Source organism: Sus scrofa, chromosome 1 (genome assembly GCF_000003025.6).
Source record: "Sus scrofa isolate TJ Tabasco breed Duroc chromosome 1, Sscrofa11.1, whole genome shotgun sequence".
Classification (NCBI taxonomy): domain Eukaryota; kingdom Metazoa; phylum Chordata; class Mammalia; order Artiodactyla; family Suidae; genus Sus; species Sus scrofa.
The window spans coordinates 176,874,797-176,894,793 of record NC_010443.5 but is presented as its reverse complement, the minus strand read 5'-3'; the positions used below and the strand labels follow the sequence as shown (position 1 = coordinate 176,894,793).

Here is a 19,997-nt window from a genome sequence, read left to right as displayed (position 1 = left end):
TATATACTTGTGTTATTCATTTTATTAAGTAATAAGTATCCAGAAACCCAAGGACTGAGCCTCATGTGGGATAATTAGAATTCACAGGCTTGAACCAGTGGCTTCATCTTCTTCATAATTTCATGCTGTGTGGATACTCTGCTTTTATACCCAGATCATCATTTGGTTGCTAACAGTATAAACCAAATACAGTCATGACAATTTTTTTCTGGGACATGCTAGAAGGAAAAAAATAAACTGCTAGTTTTACCTGAAAATGCTATTTTAAAGCAAGAAGTCTCACTGACTGCCCACATTCAGGAAATCATGTTTCCCTACCCAAGCTGAAATTCCCAGGCTTAACTATCATCCACCTCCTAATACTCCTTCCCTGTTGCTGGATGCATTCTTAAAAATAGCTTCTCACAGTAAGAGTAGCCACTGGCTTATTGCAAACACATATTTTATCCATTTTAATATCTCTTTGTCTACAGATCCTCCTGCTGTGGAACCAGCATTTCTGGAAATTCGGCAAGGACAAGACCGAAGTGTCACTATGAGCTGCAGGGTCCTGAGAGCATATCCAATCAGGGTGCTGACCTATGAGTGGCGCTTGGGCAACAAATTATTACGGACGGGTCAGTTCGACTCTCAAGAATACACAGAGTACCCAGTGAAGAGTCTTTCCAATGAAAACTATGGCGTTTATAATTGTAGCATTATAAATGAAGCTGGAGCAGGGAGATGCAGCTTTCTTGTTACAGGTAAGATGCTGAATATTTTACCTATTTTTTAGATCACGGGAGCTTAGGCTTATGTCAGTATAAGAATGAAAGCATTTTGCAAATCCATGAGCATGCTATGAACAGCATGACTGCTCTATTTAGAACTTCTATTCATTTATTTTCAAGGCAGGTATATTTTAGTAAAGACAGTTTATGTGCTTACAAAATTAGACAGAAGATTATGTGAATTCAGGTAGATTTGGTGCTAAGGTTGGTTATTTTGAGTGTTTCAGTAATAAAGTAACAAATCTTAACTAGCTTTATTTAGATATATAATTCTAAAATCCCTTTTGATCCAATAGCTGCTCTGGTTTTCTTAAGAGCAAAGGGTGCTTTCTTTTTCTGGTTTATTTGTTTATTACCTCTTAATATATGGTGACTCTCCACCTTGTCCTTGGCTTACCAAAGGTTTAGAAATATTCAAATAGAAATCAATAAAGTTCTACCTGGCATATAATGAATCTGACAGAATTATCAATAATTTTATGTCATTATCTTTTAATGAATTTAAATAAGTATTAAATCTATATTAAACTGTAGGTTATTACTTAAATTATTTTTGTAATCTAAAGTAAATCAGTGTTATTTTTGAGCTAGGGTATAGGCATCCATTAAAAGGATATACTTCTTTTCATTATCTGTGTGTTCTAGATAAAGTTAGTTGTCATATAAGTGTTTATGTTTGTAAAAGAAGAAACTGGCCATTGTATATTATCTGGAAAGCAATCGTAAAAATTATGATTAAAATGTTTCAGACTTAATTCAGTCTCATTCATTGGTAATGTAAATTCTTATTAATGAGTTCTTCCTCATAAGAAAACCCTCTTATGGATTGCCTTGAGACTTTTTGCTTCCTAAAAATGGGATATTAAGTAGATAAATTGTAATTGACTAACCAAAAAATATAAAGACATCCTCTCTGCTGAATCTTGCCACCTCTTGGTTTTGCAATCTCTTTTATTAACATTCAGTTGAACTTAAGGATTTTCTACTTGATTCTTAATGTGAACTCTTAAAACAAAATCAAAGCTGCCTAGGATAATTACTACATGTCGATCTAATTTTTATCCCTAGAAATATTTACAAGGGTAAGAGAAAGCAGTCTATTACTCTGATAACAATTTAAATGGCATGATGTACTTCCGTTTTTTTATATATTATTATCCCAAAGCAATAAGAATCCTTCAAAAAAAAGCATTTTTTTTTCATATATTGGTACAAGTAAAATACTTTACTTTCTTTCATTAACCTTCCAAAATAAAAATACTCCATAAAATTAACTAAACCCTTCGACCTTTTAGGGCTTACATAACATTCTAATTTTCTTTGGTGACAGTTTTCTAACTTTAACTAGTTTAGACCATGCTGCCTCTGCAAGATTTTCATTTGTTCTGTATTATAGTATCCAAATCCTATGAACTAGAAGACAAGCTAAGAGCAAAAGAAATGCTAAGTCCTTTCTCCCATTCCAGACCATGGGGTGCAGTAACTGGATTTTCAATAGCTGTAGAAAGGAATAAACCTGTTGTGGATTGCCCCATGGAGGGAGAGGAAATAGCCCCATGTATTAATTTATTTCCAGTGTGCACTTTTCAATCTTCAGTCCAATATCGTTGTTTCAAGATCTCCACATAAAACCTAATGTATTCGGGAAGAAGAGAAAGGAAATGATTGAATTCCAAGTACAGTGTGATTCAGGAAAATATACAAAGAAATCAGTGATTCCATAGAATCAGACGTCTGGAAGTAACTTTGAAAGGCTATTTACTTCTGGTAAAACATACCAGTAGTAATAATTCTTATGAATTTCCCACAATTTGAAACCCTTTGAAACTATGTAGAAGAGAGCTAAGGAATATGATATATGCAAGGATGCATATATTCATTATGCATATATTTTTGATCCACAAAACAGATCTTTGAAGATTTTTATTTTTACTTTCTGAGGCCCAAGTTAACTAAGAAAATTTTTACTTATTTATTTGTTTACTTACTTATTTTTGCTTTTTAGGGCCACATCTGTAGCATATGGAAGTTCCCAGGATAGGAGTAAAGTCAGAGCTACAGCTGCCTGCCTGCACCATAGCCACAGCAACGTGGGACCCAAGACAGGTCTGAGACCTACACCACAGCTCATGGCAACAACAGATCCTTAACTAACTGAGCAAGACCAAGGATCAAACCCATGTCCACATGGATACTAGTTGGGTTCATCACGGCTGAGCCAAAATGGGAACACTGAACATTTTTAATTTTTATAGTTACAATTATTTTACCAAGTTTAAGAATGCTTTCCCACTTGCTTGTCATGAATGTCATATGGCCACCTGAAAGCTGACTTGATTTGACTGCGTGTCAAATTAACAGGATTGAACTAAAATGCAATGGCAGGCTTCATGTCTATATTTATTTTAGCTCTCAGGAAAGCTCAAAAGTTCAGACCTGTCTTCATCATTTATATCACACAATATTTGATGTGTGTGGATGTTTGGGGTTAGGAGAGTGGGATTGGTGTGTACTGAGAGGTCAGAGGGAGTGTGAGAATATTTTCCTAGGAAGGAAATAAATAAGCAAAGGTATTTTGGGAACAGTGACCAGCCTAGCTTGTAGTGCACTGTCCGTGTTAGAGAATGTTAACTATAATACTACAAAATACTGTGCATTGTATTTACTAATATTGTTATGGTGAAGCTAGACCTAGTTCCTTTGTGATTTAAATAAACCTTTGTGAATGATGGCAGGGACCAAAACACCATTTATCACATTTTTCTATGAGAGAATTTTATAAGTTCTAAAAATAAATATGACATATTAATTTATTATAATAAGTCTACTTGTAAAATTCCAAATGTGTGTGTGTGTGTATGTATTTCTATACTAATCAATAGTTCTGTACTATTGGCAGATCACTCAATTTGAGCATGGATTTCACAGTATCACAGGTTTAAAGTGGTCCAAATTAATATTTGGAAAAAAATATTTTTAAACATTTCAGAACATCTTAGCACATTCATTCATCTACAGATATGAGTGAATAACATGCTGGGTTAGATCATAGCAAATAGCTTGATCCAGAAAAGAAAACCAGTAAACCTGAGATGATGGAATAAACAGAGAGATGGACAAGAGAGTAAATAATTAAGTGGAAGAAAGCTTACTGAAACTTATTTTTTTTAATGGAAAAAGAAATGACTACAGAGAGAGCAAAAGAGTGGTTCAAGCTGGAAATTAATAATATATAGTGGGTTGAAGAGTATCCCCTGAGAATATAAATCCATGTCCATCTAGAACCTGTTCATGTCAGTTCATGTGTCAAAACATGATTATATTAGGGACTTTGAAAGAAAGAGCTTATCCTTGATCATAGGTGGGGGTGGTGGCAAACGCAATAACATACATCCTTCTGAAAGAAGTAGAAGAATTAAAGAGGAGGAGGCAATGTGTGTACAGAGGCATGGATGCAGCCATAAGCCAAAGAATTATTGGAACCAGCAGAAGCTGGAAGAAGTGGGGAATATATTCTCCTCCAGAGCTTTTATAGGAAATGTGGCTCTGCTGACACTTCAGTGTCAGACTTCTAGGCTCCAGATTTGTGAGAGAATAAGATTCTGTATTAACCCCCCCCAGTTTGTAATAATTTGTTTTGGCAGCCTTAGATAAGTAATACATATTACAATTCGATGTTTTGAAAAACTCCTTTCTCTAGTGTCACAAGTTTAATAGAACTGTTTTGTTAGATATCCTTGACTCTATTCTCTATCAGGCTAAAGCCCCTTAACCATGGGCACAGCAGCTTCTCACAACCCTTGGATTTCCTTTAAAATGGAAAACTGAAGTAAAATGCAGCATTGACTTATACAGTTTTAAGTTATCTGTGTCTTTTGGATTATTCTAATCGGTGTTCCTAAATATTTAGTGATTGAGATGTTCTAAACTATTCTATAAAAATATTTCTTTTCTTTAACAGACTTATTTCTGACAATATGTATCGTTGAAATGTTTATGAGTGTCAGGAGAGTAAGACTTACTAGCAAGTTGGATGAGGGTCTTAATCATTTGAAAAGAAAAGAATTTTTCTGTTTACTTCTTTTGATTAGTTACTTGAATAAAATATGGAAACTGTTTTGACAATTTATACATAGGTACTCATTACACTAGGTTTTAGGTCAGAGAAAATAAGAGCAAAATAAAATGGTGACCAATTTACCCTATATAGCTCAGGGAGTAAAAGTAGAATGCCCTTATAACTTCTAGAAAGTATATATACACAGTTATGTATACTTAGACTTGTAAATTATTTAAGAATTCGATCAATGAAGACAATTTCAGATCCTTTTAAATGAAAAATACTAAAGGACCTGTGTCTTTCCGTACATAACATTAAATATATATTCTATAAAAATTTTTATTGCGTAATTATGCATTATAATTGAGCATAAAAACCACTATTATCTCTTCATTGATGAATTTAAAAAAATATTTAACAATTATTTACTGTATACCTACTAACTGCCAGGTACTGAATTACACATCAGAATTAGAATAATACCCTCTCCCTGAAATCTTTTCCTATCATGTATATTTCTATGTCTTGTCAGTTTTATATTTTCATAGTACTTTGAAACTGTCATTTTCTTTTAATCCTATAAGCTTTATATTCTCTTATCTGGAACATTATATCTGATATATATTTTATCTTATATCTGAATATTTAGCTCTTTTCTCTTTCAGTCCATTTTCCATACTGCTGGGCTTTATTTTCCCAGAAAATGTATATTGTTCTTTGTGATAAATGTTGATATTCTTCATGGCCTGTGGGGGATATGCAAACTCATTTTCATGAATTTTCAAACCATTCACTAATAGCTTAAAGAAAATATATAACATCACCTCTCCTTCAATCCTACCAGTTACTCCATATTCCAGTCAAATTAGATTATGCTGTCTTCCACCAAATCATTACACATTTTCAGGACTCTGCGCCTTTGTTCACATGTTACTTTATTCTGAAATACTAGCCTTTTGTGTTTTCCTCTACTGGCATTGTAGTAACCTTTGTATATGTCTTTACCTGCATTATGTTGACCTTTGCTCTTCAGCCAAATAGAGAGGTGTAGGCTGTTATATTATTTTATGATTCATAAATTAATATCTCTCAAGTATCTTAAAGTATCTGTAAAACTCCAAGTAACCATGATTTCAACTGGATAAAAAATTATTTCACTCAGGTTAGAGCACTGAAGTATTATTTTAGAAACTAATATGATGGGTTTGTCGCCAAAAAGTTCTCAGGTATTCAGGCTTGTTCCCTCTAACTACTCAACCATCAATAGATGTCAGATCTCATAGCCCTAATGGCTACTTAAGTTTAAGCCATTGCTTCTACATTTCAGCATATTCACTCTTTTTAAGGATACTACCAGTTGTTTTTGATATCCTTGCTGCTTGCATATCATTGGAGACAACTTGGTCATATTGCTATACCTCTAATTTTATCCTAGGAAGAGTAAATCATACTTTTATATATTTTTTAATTGCCGTTATTGAAAATACTGCAATGACATCAAATTGAGATTGGCAAGGAAAATTTAGTACCTATGGTTTTAGGTCTGTATACTTACCACTGCTACTGATAATTAATATCACTTTCTAAAAGCCATGGGCATTTGGGTCTTAGAATAATTTACCAAAAATTATAGGTTTAACATAGCTGCTTAAGAGAATTTATTGGTAAGTGGTGGAACTGAGGGTACCATCTTAGTTACTTATTGCTGCATAACCAATTACTACAAGGTTGACACCTTAAAATAACGTATTTTTTGTCTCACAATTTCTATGTTTCGAGAGACTAGCTGTGGCTTAGCTAGCTCTTCTGTTCTGGGTCTCTCAAGGCTACAGTCAAAATGTTTGTGTGATATTCTTAACTGGAGGCTCAACTTCAGATGAGTAGTTAAATCACTTCCAAGCTTATTAAGATTAGTGAAAGAATTAATATCCTTATGGTTTTGTGATAGATGGGCCTTAGCATTTTGCTAATTGTTGACTAAAGGCCACTCTCATGTCTTAGAAGATTGTCTGCAGGTCCTAGAGATCACCTATAAGTCCTTGTCATGTGGGATTTTCCAGCATGGCTGCTTACTTCATCAAGCCAAGAGGAAGAATCTTAAGCTCTATTCTGCTAAGACAGACTCTTACATAGCATAGCCTAATTATTGAAGTAACAGCCCATCACAATTTTATCCCACTATCAATGGGAAATAATTATACGTAAAGACATGAAAAACAGAGGTAGAAATCAATGAAGTCACTTAAGTTCCGTCTACCACAGGTATCAACAATTTCTGTTGCTAGGAGTACTTTTTAACACAGCCTACATATGAAATTGCTTTTGCAATATTTCATGAAATCCCTCATAGTTTAATTCCTTTAATAAACATGGGAAATAGCGTTTTGTAAACAAAAATTTACCCGTGACTATTCTTTCACCTCTAGTTTGGAAATATTTATGCTAGGAATGATTGTGCATCCTCTACTTTTCTTTTATTAAAATACAATATTCAGATTTATATTTTGGAACTGCTCATTTCTCCATGTTCAATACCAACAAATTAGACCCATAATCAATATTAGATAGATCATCAGAACAAAAAGGAAAGAGTGAGACATTTTTATGAAAGGATTTCTATCACTGAGTGAATGTAAAGAAATTCAAAATGACTGGGAACTGTAATATGCCTAACACATGGTATTGGAGCACTCTAGTATTGCTTAGTTCTAAAAAGTAAAAGGAAGAAATAAGAGCCAAATCAAATATGACTCCAAATCAAAGTGTTTTATTCTTATTTTCTAAAGTCATATTGAATTATGTAGCAACCAGATAGAAAATACATATTTTTCCCCTCTGGCAATTCATATGTTTGTGCTATTCAGCTAGATACCTGTTAAACAAGGACAGGTATGAATGTCTAAACAAGACAGCCTAAGATTGTAGAAAATCATCAGAACTATCAGAAGTAAAAGAAAATGAACTGATGGAAAAAATAATATCTAGTAAAATTTCCTGTGATAACTCTTAAAAAGCAAAAAAACTTCATTGCAAGTTAAGTGATTTTCAGGGCCAGAATTCTGTTAAATGTATTAGAATTTTATTTATGATGATAACAGACTAGTGGATTCCATTGCTTTGGCCGGCTTATGAATTGCAGTTATATCAAAACAGTAGAGCAGAAAATGCATGATGTGTCCTAACAACTCTTAATGTATAGTTTTCTATAATGTACAAAGTGATTCCATTTATATTCTTTTCATCTCAAACAATTCTTCTATGTGTATAGAAGAGGTGGTATCAACTTCCTTTGACAGATAACCCAACAGAGGCTATAGAAATCAAAAATAGAATGTGTGTCTTCTGATTATAAATTCACGCTCTTTTTGACACACCTCAATGATTCTTGTATTAGTGGTGCAAAATGAATTTTTGGATAAACTAGCTAAAAATGTAGGTGAGTCTGTGCTGAATCTGAAAAAGTAGAAATAAAAATATGAATATTAATTCAGGAAGTTAATACTATCGGTTAGAAAAAATTTTACCAAAATATTTACCTTAATATTGGATCTAATTATAAAATATTTTAGCCAAATTTTATTTTTTCTAGTATACATTTCAAGAGCCAGTCATAGTGTGTATTGTACTTAAAACTTCTATTAAAATGTTCATTGTTGACAGAAAAGTTTGATGCTTCCTTAAATTCTCTGCATCACTCATGTTTTTCACTATAAAATCATTTAATTCCTTAAAAAAAAAAATATTTACAGCAGTGAAGCTACCAAACGCCTGTTATCACTCTTGAAAATAACACATTTCAATGTAAAAGATGAGTTTGAAGTAGATTTCAGGCACTCATCTTTCTTTAACTACAGATTGTTTAAATTGTAGATGAACAAAGAAAATCATGGTTCTCATCTGATGTACTAATTTCTGAATAACATACCTATGGGTGGTAGTATGGCAGACAGAGAGAAAGTTCAAATGTAAATGCTTTTTTAGGGTCTAAAAAAATGTGGTAAGGGTGAAAATTAATTGATTTTAGTTCATAAAATAGATTTGAAAGGACTAAACCTCAAAGTTAGAACATTTGGCCCTTGGGCATTCATTGGGAGGGAAGCATAATTGATAGTTGGACCCTGTTTGGAAACAGGGAAAGAAAGAATCACATCTAGATGTAACCAGAAGTAAGATATAAGACTCAAAACTAGGGCTAACTTGTGCTATAGACTTAATTGTGTCACCCCAAAATTCATATTTGAAACTAACCACTCCCCACCCCCAGGTGACAGTATTTGGAGACGGATGCTTTGTGAGATAATTAGGTTCAGATGAACCATCCTGAGGGTGGAATCCCCAATGATGGGATTTTACCCTCGTAAGAAGAGACACCAGAGACCTTGTTCTCTTGCTCTTTCACGCCATGTGACCATCTAGGTGGCTGTCCGCGAATCAAGAAGAGAGCTCTCCCCAGAAACTCTGCAGGCACCCTGATCACGGACTTCATCCTCCTGAATGTCAGACAGTAAGTTGCTGTTATTTAAGCCACCCAGGTAACGGTCCTTTGTTATGGCAGTACAGGCAGACTAAGGCAGCCTGCTGTTATCCTCAGTGCACTATCATGTCAGAGATCAAGGACCAAAAAGTACAAACTCTTGTGACCCAGATGGAACTTTTCTGGATAATGAATTGTAAGGTGTGGCAAAATAAAATAATCAAATCTGCAAAATCAAGAACAAAACTATAATGACAAAAGAAGACAAAATGATCTATCCCTTATTAGATAGATACAATTTAAAAAAAAAAAACAAAAGAGTATGCTCACAGAAAGCAGGGACAATATAAGAAATATGGGAATAAAATGTCTATGAAGAAAAACCACTTGGTGATAATGAATGTATAAGAATATAAATGCTGAAAATAAATACATGACTAGATTAATTATACAGAATAGATACAGTCAAGGAATGAATAGGTTGGCAGGAAAACAGCAATAAATAACAAATATTAGGTGAAATTTTAAGGGATGGAGAGGACAAAAGCAAAAGTATAAATAGAACTCCTATATCTGCATGATGACAGAAGGGCAATGAATGTGCATGCTGTTGATGCTGTCTCTAATCATTTATCTATATATTTATTTTAATGTATTTTTAAAGCAAACTTAGACTACTAGATATCTATATAATATTATTTTACAGGACATGTAACTCTAGTCATAACTGCCAAAGTTCTCTTATAACAAATAAACATTTAGCTTGAATCCAAAAAAAAATAAAATTAAAAAATTAACTAGAACTCCCTCCTCCCCAGCACCTAGAGGGGTTCTGACTAAAAACCATGGGAAGAGAAGGAAAATTTCTGAGTTTAATTCTCATATGTAAATTTTCATCCAGGCAAAATTAAAAACATCACTTAAACTATGAATTAATTGCCTAATTTTTGACTCAGTTTATATGTGATAGCATATTTATCATTTCTTTTTTCCTTTATACTAATTTTCTTTAATTTTTAATTTGTGATATCATATACTTCACCATTTATATTAACCGTGTCTTTAAAATGCACATACTGTATAACCCGTGTCTATAAAAATTCCTACTCTTAAAAGACTTTGAATTTTGTGATTTAGTTTTGCTAAACTCTTGAAAGTTATATGATAAAAATGAATGAAACCAACCTTTGTACTATTAACAAGCACAAAATTAGACAACCTCTATGAGGTGGCAGTTTTCATGGAATGGAAAACAGCAGAAGACTACAATCCCTGTGAGAAGAGAAACTTGTGAGGTGAGCCCTATTAACAGTCTAATCTTCTGTCTGAAGACATTTGCCATATATGACAACATCAATTTGGGGTCCAAGCAGAGCATGAATTTCAGGCAGAACTGAAGAAATATATATTATTAAGTTTGGGGCAGCACAAGGGAAAATCTCTAGGGCAAAGCACTGGAGCAGAAAGGGCTAATTAGAGAAAGAATTCTAAGGAGTTTGTGTTGATCTCATCCTGGTCCTTACCTGAGGATTGGGCCGCATAGATTAAGATGAAATTGTTAAGGTTTAGCATCTTTTGTTATTTCATGTTCAGAGCAGAAAAATGATAGTAGAATTCAAGCAATGCTGCAGAAAGTAGACGTTTCAGATAAGCAAAATAGGATATGCTTCCTTAAAATCCCAAACATCCTGCTGAGATATAAGAATGATTAAGCCTTAGGAATAAGTGTCACGCTTGAGAATAAAGGCTTATTCTAGATACTCCCTAACAAAAACTAACATCAAGCCCTGATAAGATTCATGAGGATACAGAATTTGGAAGTGGAGTTCCACCAATTTAGAAAAGCAAAACTCTATGTTCTCCATACATATCATCCTAATAAAATATGAAAAGGTAGCAGAGGAGAGTGTAAAGTGATGAGCAGTTAGCTGAATTATCACTTGAAAAATATCAATGCTCCTTAGAAGAAGACAGCATAGTCCCGTTATTTGTAGTATATTATATAATATATATTATATATTTCCTTTTTCTTTTTCTTTTTTTTTTTGTCTTTTTGCCTTTTTCTAGGGCCACTTCCCATGGCATATGGAGGTTCCCAGGCTAGGTGTCTAATTGGAGCTGTAGCCACTGGACTATGCCAGAGCCACAGCAACGTGAGATCTGAGTCACATCTGTTACCTACACCACAGCTCACAGCAACACCGGATCCTTAACCTACTGAGCGAGGCCAGGGATCGAACCCGCAACTTCATGTTCCTAGTCAGATTCATTAACCACTGCGCCAGGACGGGAACTCCATAATATATATTTCAATGTAGTAATAATTACTAACAACATTTGATAAGCAAAAAAATAACCTGGCATGCAAAGAAAATAGGAAAATCTTACCCTTTGTCAAAAATAACAGTGGTCTTTTAAAAACTATCCCTGAGAAAGCCCAGATGTTAGATGAAGGAAAAACTTGCTATTATAATTTCAAAGTATTAAAGGAAAATATGTTCAAAGATTTAAAGATAAATGCAGTGTTTATGAGCAAATGAATACGAAATTTCAGTAAAGGGAAAAAATCCTCTAAAAAAGAACCAGTGTAGGAGTTCCCATAATGGCTCAGTGGTTAATGAATCCGACTAGGAACCATGAGGTTTCGGGTTCGATCCCTGGCCTTGCTAAGTGGGTTGAGCATCTGGTGTTGCGGTGAGCTGTGGTGTAGGTCACAGACACGGCTGAGATCCCACGTTGTTGTGGCTCTGGCATAGGCCAGCAGCTAAAGCTCTGATTAGACCCCTAGCTTAGGAACCTCCGTATGCCTCACGGGCAGCCCTAGAGAAGACAAAAAAAAAAAAAAAAAAGAACCAATGCAAATTCTATAACTAAAACTGTGCAATAACTGAAATGAAAAATTACCTGGATGGAATTAATAGCACATTGGAAAATGTAGAAAGGCCAGTGAAATAGAAGACAAATTGAAAGAGCTGATACAATCTGAAAACTAAGGAAAAGAGACATCAGGACCTGGAGGATAATGAAAAATGCTCTAAAATAACTGCAGTTGAAGTCCTAGAAGTTCTTGAAGAAGAGAATGAGAATGGGACCAAAAAAAAAAAGTTTTTAAAACCCACAAAGCCAAGCATATCATGGAACATGAAGCAAGAAAACATACAAATGAAAATCACATTTAGGCACATCATAATCCATTGCAGAAAACCAAATAGAAAATTTTTGAAGCAGGTACAGTAAAATGATATTCCAATGATATGCATGATAATTACCTTCTTGTTTAAAACAATTTGGCTAGAAGACAAACAACATCTTTATATCTTTAAATATCTTTAAAATACTGTTAGTTCATAACTTTATTTCCAGTGAAAATATGGTTTAAAAATAGGGTCAAACAAACATATTTTTCTTGAAAGGAAAGCTGGAGAATTAGTCAGTAAAACTGTACCACAAAATAACCAAAGGATATTCTTTATACCAAAGGGAAATGTTATCAGTGGAACCTGGGACCTGTAAAAACAAATAAACTTTTCTCCTGTGTTTCTTCAGTGACATTTATGTTTTCAGATCTTATGCTAATTTTTCTTTTCTTTTCTTTTTTTCTTTTTTTTTTTTTTTTTTTTTTTTTGCTTTTTAGGGCCACATGTGTGGCATAAGGAAGTTACCAGGCTGGGGGTGGGGGAGTCGAATTGGAGCTGCAGCTATGAGCCTACACCACAACCACAGCAATGCAAGACCTGAGCTACATCTGTGACTAAACCGCAGCTCATGGCAATGCTGGATCTTTAACCCATTGATCAATGCCAGGGGTAGAACCCAGATCCTCATGGATACTAGTCTGGCTTGTTACCACTGAGCTACAAAGGAAACTCGTTATGTTCAAATCTTTAATGCATTAGTAGTTAAATTTTGTCTAAGGTGAAAGACAGGGGTCTAACTTCATTCTTTTTGGTTGGATATTTAGTTTTCTCACCTTTTTGAAAAGACTGTGCCTTCTCTGTTGTGTATTCTTGGTACCCTTGATGAAGATCAGTTGACCATATATGAGTAAGTTTATTTCTGGGCTTTTAACACACACACACACACACACAAACACAAGGAAACTTTTGGAGGTGATGGATATATTTATTACCTACATCGTGGTGATAATAACATAAGGTGTACATATGTCTAAATTGACCAAATTAGTTATGTGCAGTTTTTTTATACCAATTATTTCTCAATAAAGTTGGGGAAAAATGGAATGAAGATGATCAGGTCCTGTAAACAGATGGATAAAGATAAAAGACTGTATGTTTTTTTCTTATAATTTCCCTAATAAACAGCTGTGCAGACAATGGTCAGCAAATTACAGCTTGGGGAGCAGCCAACTGTTTTGGTAGATAAAGGTTAATTGGAACATAGCTTTCTTCATTTACGTATGTATTGTCTAGGGCTGCTTCCATGCTACAGCAGGAGAGGCGACTAGTTGTAGCAGCAACCATATGACTCATGAGCTTAAAATATTTACTGTCTAGCCCTTTGATGAAAAGTCTGTCAGTCCTTGGTTTGAAGCAAAAATCACATTATAAGTTAGGGTTTAGAACATGTTTCAAACTGAAATAATACAACAATAGAACAAATGATGGGGTTAAGTTGTATCATTCAAGTCGTGTGGTTCTAAATGTAAAACATTTTTGAAATGAGAACTGAGATGAATAGAAACCTTAGAAGAGCATGAAATGTGAAGTGTTATATATTAAGTGAAACAATATTGACTCTAAATAGGATCAATAAATTAGTGTTACATAGTTTTGCCATACAGAAATGTCTAAAAAATTTTTTTAAAAAGTGGTGCATCAAAGAAACTATAATGCATTTTGAGTTTATTCAAAATATCATAGGAAAAGGGTAACAGATGAACAACAGAAACCACTGAAGGGCAATGAAAATAACAAGCAAGATGGTAGACTTTAACCCAATTGTATCAATAATACATGAAATGTAAATGAAATTAACACTTCAGTTGTGAGAAATCATTGGATTGGATTAAAAAAAAATCAAGCTTTCTACAAGATCCTGCTGTCTACAGGAAGCACATGTTAAATATGAAGATACAAGGAAGCTGTAAGGAGGGGTTGGGGGAATACATAACAGACAAACAGCACTGAAAAAAGCTAATATAGCTATATTATTACTGGACAAAGTAGACTTCAAGACAGAATAACTCTAAGAGTTAAAGGGGGACATTTAATAATAATAAAATAATAATTTATAGAGAAAATATACAACTCTAAATATGTGTACAACTAATAATAGAGATTCAAAATTCACAAATTAAAAATTCTGGGAGGAATAGACTATTACATAATTATGCTAAAATTTTAACATTCATCTGATAAAATATGTACCCAGAAAATCACTAATGTTTTAGAATATCTGAACTATACTACCAGCAAATTAAATTAATTGATAATTTATAGATTATACCCAAAGTTGTACAGCACACATGGTTTTGTGTACACACCGAATGCTCCTCAAGACAGATAATATGCTGATCAAACATTTTCCTAGCATATTCCATTAGGAAATGATAGTTTTCTGAACAGATTGTGCTAGAGCAACTGAATATTCATACTAAAATAAATAAATAAAACAAACAATACCTCATACCACAAAATGAATTTAGAATTGATTATGGCGGTAACTATAAAGAGCTGAAATTGTGAAATTCTAGAAGAAAACTTAGGAGAAAATCTATGCAAATTTGTAGTAGAAAATAAACCAAGAATATCACCACTCATCAGGAAAAATACAAAAAATAGTAATAATAGATACATCACTAAAGCTATAGTCTTTATGCTCTTCAAAAGACATAATTTAAAAAGGAAAAGGCAAGCCATAGACTAGAAAAAAAATCTTTCAAATTGTTGTTCATGACAAAGAGTTTGTATCCAGAGTACATAAATAATTCTTAAAACTCAACTATAAGACAAACAGCCCAATTAAAAATTGGCAGCTGTCTTGAATATAATTGTACAAAAGAGCTTATGGTTGACCAGTATTTGTATAAAAACTGATAGCCACATTTGTTATCAAAGAAATGAAATTTAAACCACAGTGAAATAACACTACACAAACACTATAATGATAAAGCTAAAAAAGATTGATAATACTCAATGTAGATGGGGATATATTGCTACTGAAATTGTCACATACTATTGCTGGGAATGTAAAATGGGATTTCTCTTTTGAAACTAGCTTGTTAGTCCCTCACAGACTTAAATATGCTCTTACCAAGTAATCCAGCCATTCCTCTCCGAGAAGATTACCTAAGAGAAATGAAAGCACACAAAGATTTATACACAAACTTTAGTAGTAGCTTTATTTTAATAGTGTCTAGCTACAAACAACCCCAAAAAACATCAACAGGTGAGTGGATAAGCAACTCGTGATCTGATCTACTCATGCAATGGAATTTTACTCAGTTATAAAAAGGAAGAGATCTACTAATAAACATAATACCTGAATGAATGGATCTCAAAAATAATATATTGAATATATAAAACCAGACACAGAGAGTACATAATTATGATTCCACTTGTATGAATTTCCTGAACAGGCAAAACTTACCTTTAGTAATAGAAATTATATTCTTTAGCTGGGGCTGAGGGTGGAATTGATTGATCACAAAGGTGTAGGAGGTAATTTTCAGCAATGATGGAAATCTCCTGTATCTTGATTGTTGATTACATAATAATATATACTTTTCAAGACTCAAAGATATATGCACTTAACGTGTGTATTTTTACTGTTAGGTAAATTATACCTCAATAAAGTATTACTGAAAAGTGGATGAGATAGGCCAAATACTTGAGGATAGGAGGTGTTTCATAATAGGAATGGCATTGGTTCTACTTAATGCCATTGTGTATATGATTTTCCCAATCCATATTGTATTAATATTTTTTGAAAATTTTGATTGCTCATCAAGAATGCTCTGGTCCCTTTTTCCTCCCCTAAGCTCTAAATTACTCTCCTTTGGGAGGAGACAGTAAACTTATTACCTTCATGCTAGCTCCCTTTCCCAAGATAACCACTACCACCTTTCCCCAACTATATCTCTTATTTAAAGGATAGTGATTGTTACATTAATAATACTGAATGACATAGAATATTGGTAACAAAGGTCATGTATACCAGTTAAATCAAAAAGATGTGAATCCAGTTTTAGAGCATTACCATTTTGTAAGCAAGACTGTCATTGCTGTGTAGAATAAAGAAAAACAACAGAGATGTCACCATAACAGGGTAGGACACAGTATTCCAAAACTATTTCTCACAGCTTCCTTATATTATTTTGCACAGGCATTACATCCAGTATGTAGAGGATAAGAAACAGTTTGAAATCACAAATAGTTTCTTTTTCCCTGAGAGAAAAAAACATCTTCATAATATTCGCTGACATCAGAAAAGAATAAAACAGGAGTTCCCATTATGGCTTAGTGGGTTGAGAGCCCTGCAGTATCCATGAGGATGTGGGTTCGATCCTTGGTCAGGCTCAGTGGGTTAAGGATCTGGCATTGCCACGAGTCATAGCATAGCTCACAGATGCATCTCTGATTTGACCCCTAGCCTAGGAATTTCCATATGCCACAGGTGCCAGCCCTGAAAGAGAAAGACAAAAAATAAAAATAAAAAAATAACAAATAAAACAAAGAAATCCAGGGGAGTTCCCATCATGGTGCAGCGGAAATGAATCCAACTAGGAACCAAGAGATTGCAGATTCAATTCCTGGCCTCGCTCAGTGGGTTAAGGATCCCGTTTGCCATGAGCTGTGGTATATAGGTCGCTGATGCAGCTCAGATCTGGCACTGCTGTGGCTGTGGTGTAGGCTGGCAGCTACAGCTCCAATTAGACCCCTAGCCTGGGAACCTCCATATGCCATGGGTGCGGCCCTAAAAAGACAACAACAACAAAAGAAAGTAAGAAAAGAAATCCAAACTTAGAAATGCACACTTAAATAATTAAATATTATATAGTTAATACTGCTATTCTTAAGACTTTGTTTAGCACATACTACAGTTAGATTTTTCAGTAGATATTGGGCGGTAATAAAATCAGTCTGTGAGGAGTTCCCGTCATGGCTCAGTGATTCAGGATCCCGACTAGTATCCATGAGGATGAGGGTTCAATCCCTGGCCTCGAACAGTGGGTTAAGGATCCTGCATTGCCATGAACTGTGGTGTAGGTCGCAGACATGACTCGGATCCCACATTGCTGTGGAGGCCAGTGGCTACAGCTCCAGTTTGACCCCTAGCCCCTCCATATGTGGTCCTAAAAATACAAAAGGCAAAAAAAAAAAAAATCAGTCTGTGAAAGAATCAAAGGACTTTTTAGTTCAGTGGACTCAAAGCCATCTCCCAAACCTCCAAGTGTCTATTTAAGCACCTGGCGTTTGTCCATCTTCCTGAAGGGATGATTAATGGATGAGAACAGTGTAAAACTTGCTCCAGAATCATGCCAAAAACCAGATTTACAATGGTCAGGAGAGAGATTCCACAGATGATTACCCACAAGCTGATCCATTGTCTTTTCTCACAGGGTATTTTTTGATGGAGCCATTAAATTAAGAAAGTCAATAGAAGTTGTCCTTTTATAAATTCTTTTCCGATTTCAGACCAGAGGATATAACCAAAGTCTTATAATTTCACATTCCTTATGTGAGTGTTCCTTAGGAAATCACTTTCTTTCATCATTCTAACGAACTTTGTCTATTTCTAAGGAACTCATCAAAATGACAGTTACAGTTACTGGTGGCCTCAGGATCTAACTGCTGGCAGATACCTGCTCTGCAGTCAGATCCAGACCAGTGCTTCTTAGCAGTATGATAACAACAGTCATTTGTGCTCTAATCTTTTTTTTGCACTAGGAGTCATATTCACTGATCTTTTGGTTATTCTCAGAGTCACAGTGATTCTGTTTCAGCAACTGGTTTCCTTTATTCACATCTAAGTCCACTTTATTAATTCAAGTTATATGTTTTGGAGAAAGTAAATGTTCCTAGAAGATAAACAGCATACCTTCTGGGCTCCTCTCCAGCTCACTTGAACACCTCTTGCTCCCTGCCTAAATGACATTCAGCACATTCATATTCAGCAATGGACCACCCACATGTGCAGCAACAGCACTTGCCAAGAAGTTAATGTGCTTTCTAAGTACACCATTGAACATTCAGTCCTCTCATCCTGAGAGCTGCTGGGTCAGTTCATCCATCTGTTCCCCCTCCATGCACACACCCCAACCAATGGCCCTTTAAATGAGCACAAGGCTTTCAGATACTTTGAAACTGTTTTTAGGCAATGTATAGCTTTAGGTAAGTCTAAATACATTTATTTGCAGCCTATTGTATATTCATTATTTCTGAGTTAAATGCTTGTTAAACACTTGTAGTTCTCATTCTAGAGACTTAGCCAATCCTTATCTTTATAAATTGCTGACTTGATAATACTTTCAGATAACAGTATAATGTGCCAAATCTGGGCTGAGTCCCAGAGGTAAATTGTAGTTTAAGATTCTGTACTCAAAATGGGCAGAATAGGGAAGCAGGGATCCTGCTTAGATTAGTGTAAATAGCATCTTATCAAGAAATCCAGCAGCATGTACAGTCTTTGTGTGTGAATTAGGGAAAAAAGCATTCCTTTGTTGAAGCAGTTGGAACTCCTATACCAGAGCACAAGTAGTTGCAAGAGAAAGAGAGCCTGGATTTCAGCCCTCTCACTCCTTCAGCCATGCACACGTGGTAGTGAGCACCCATACCCCAAAACACTGGGTGTTAGAACAAAAGGAGCTTTGGATGGCATGGGTTCAGAATGCAGGTTACTCCACAGTTACTTACCATAAGGCAGGTTATTTAAGAGCACTGATCTTCACTTTCATCTTTCATAAAAGGAAAATGGTAAGAATATTCTCACTCTGCAGGGAATTGTGAATATTAAAAAACATAATGTATGCAAGTGATTGGCAAGGTGCCTGGCAAACAGCAAAAACTAACCGCATAAGTGCCTTTAATAGTTTTATTTTTGTCTGGGAGAGATGAAACATCAGTTCTGTAAGCCTAGAACTGTTTTATTCCCTAGATTAAGCTTTCTCCTAACGTCACACTTAGAAAATTTTCTGTGTACAAGTAGAACACTGGAAGCAGACTTGCGAATAGGAAGCAAAGGAAAGCATGTCATAAGAATTTTATAAGTTATCCACCTACAGACATATATGTGTTATATGAAGAGAAAAGAAAAATCCTCCAGTATCTGATATTATGTGACTGAACAGAAATAAATTGAATCTCTAATATTACATTGTCTTTGGGATTTTCCCCTTGTTTGGGCATATCCTATTCAAATTGTAACATTGGTATGTTTCTCATACACTGTTTCTGTTATATAATTCAGATTTCCATAAAATTTCCCCACACTGTACACAACCTGAAGGGAGGAGTGTGTTGTGTGTTCCCTGACTGTTTCTTTGATGGAAGCTGGAATAAGAAAGAAAGGGCAGGAAAGCCTAAAGTGACTGGCTTTTGAATTATATGTGAGATGTCCTTTGGGGATTCTCAGAAAAAGGAAGGGAAAAGTTTGGGAGCCTTATAAAAATATGGACCCTAGTAAATGAGCAGAGATATTTTTTTAATATCTTTGTTTATAAATATTCATGTAT

General features: G+C 34.6%; 1 protein-coding gene across 7 annotated transcripts in view; it reads left to right on the top strand.

Annotated features, from left to right (window-relative positions):
* Positions 1 to 19,997, top strand: part of MDGA2 (MAM domain containing glycosylphosphatidylinositol anchor 2) — an 824,968-nt gene that overhangs the window by 700,219 nt on the left and 104,752 nt on the right. For all 7 annotated transcript variants that reach the window (XM_021074087.1, XM_021074085.1, XM_021074091.1 and 4 more), the window contains one exon: positions 474 to 743. In XM_021074087.1, the coding sequence (XP_020929746.1) occupies positions 474 to 743 (270 nt within the window). The remainder of the gene's footprint in view (positions 1 to 473; positions 744 to 19,997) is intronic.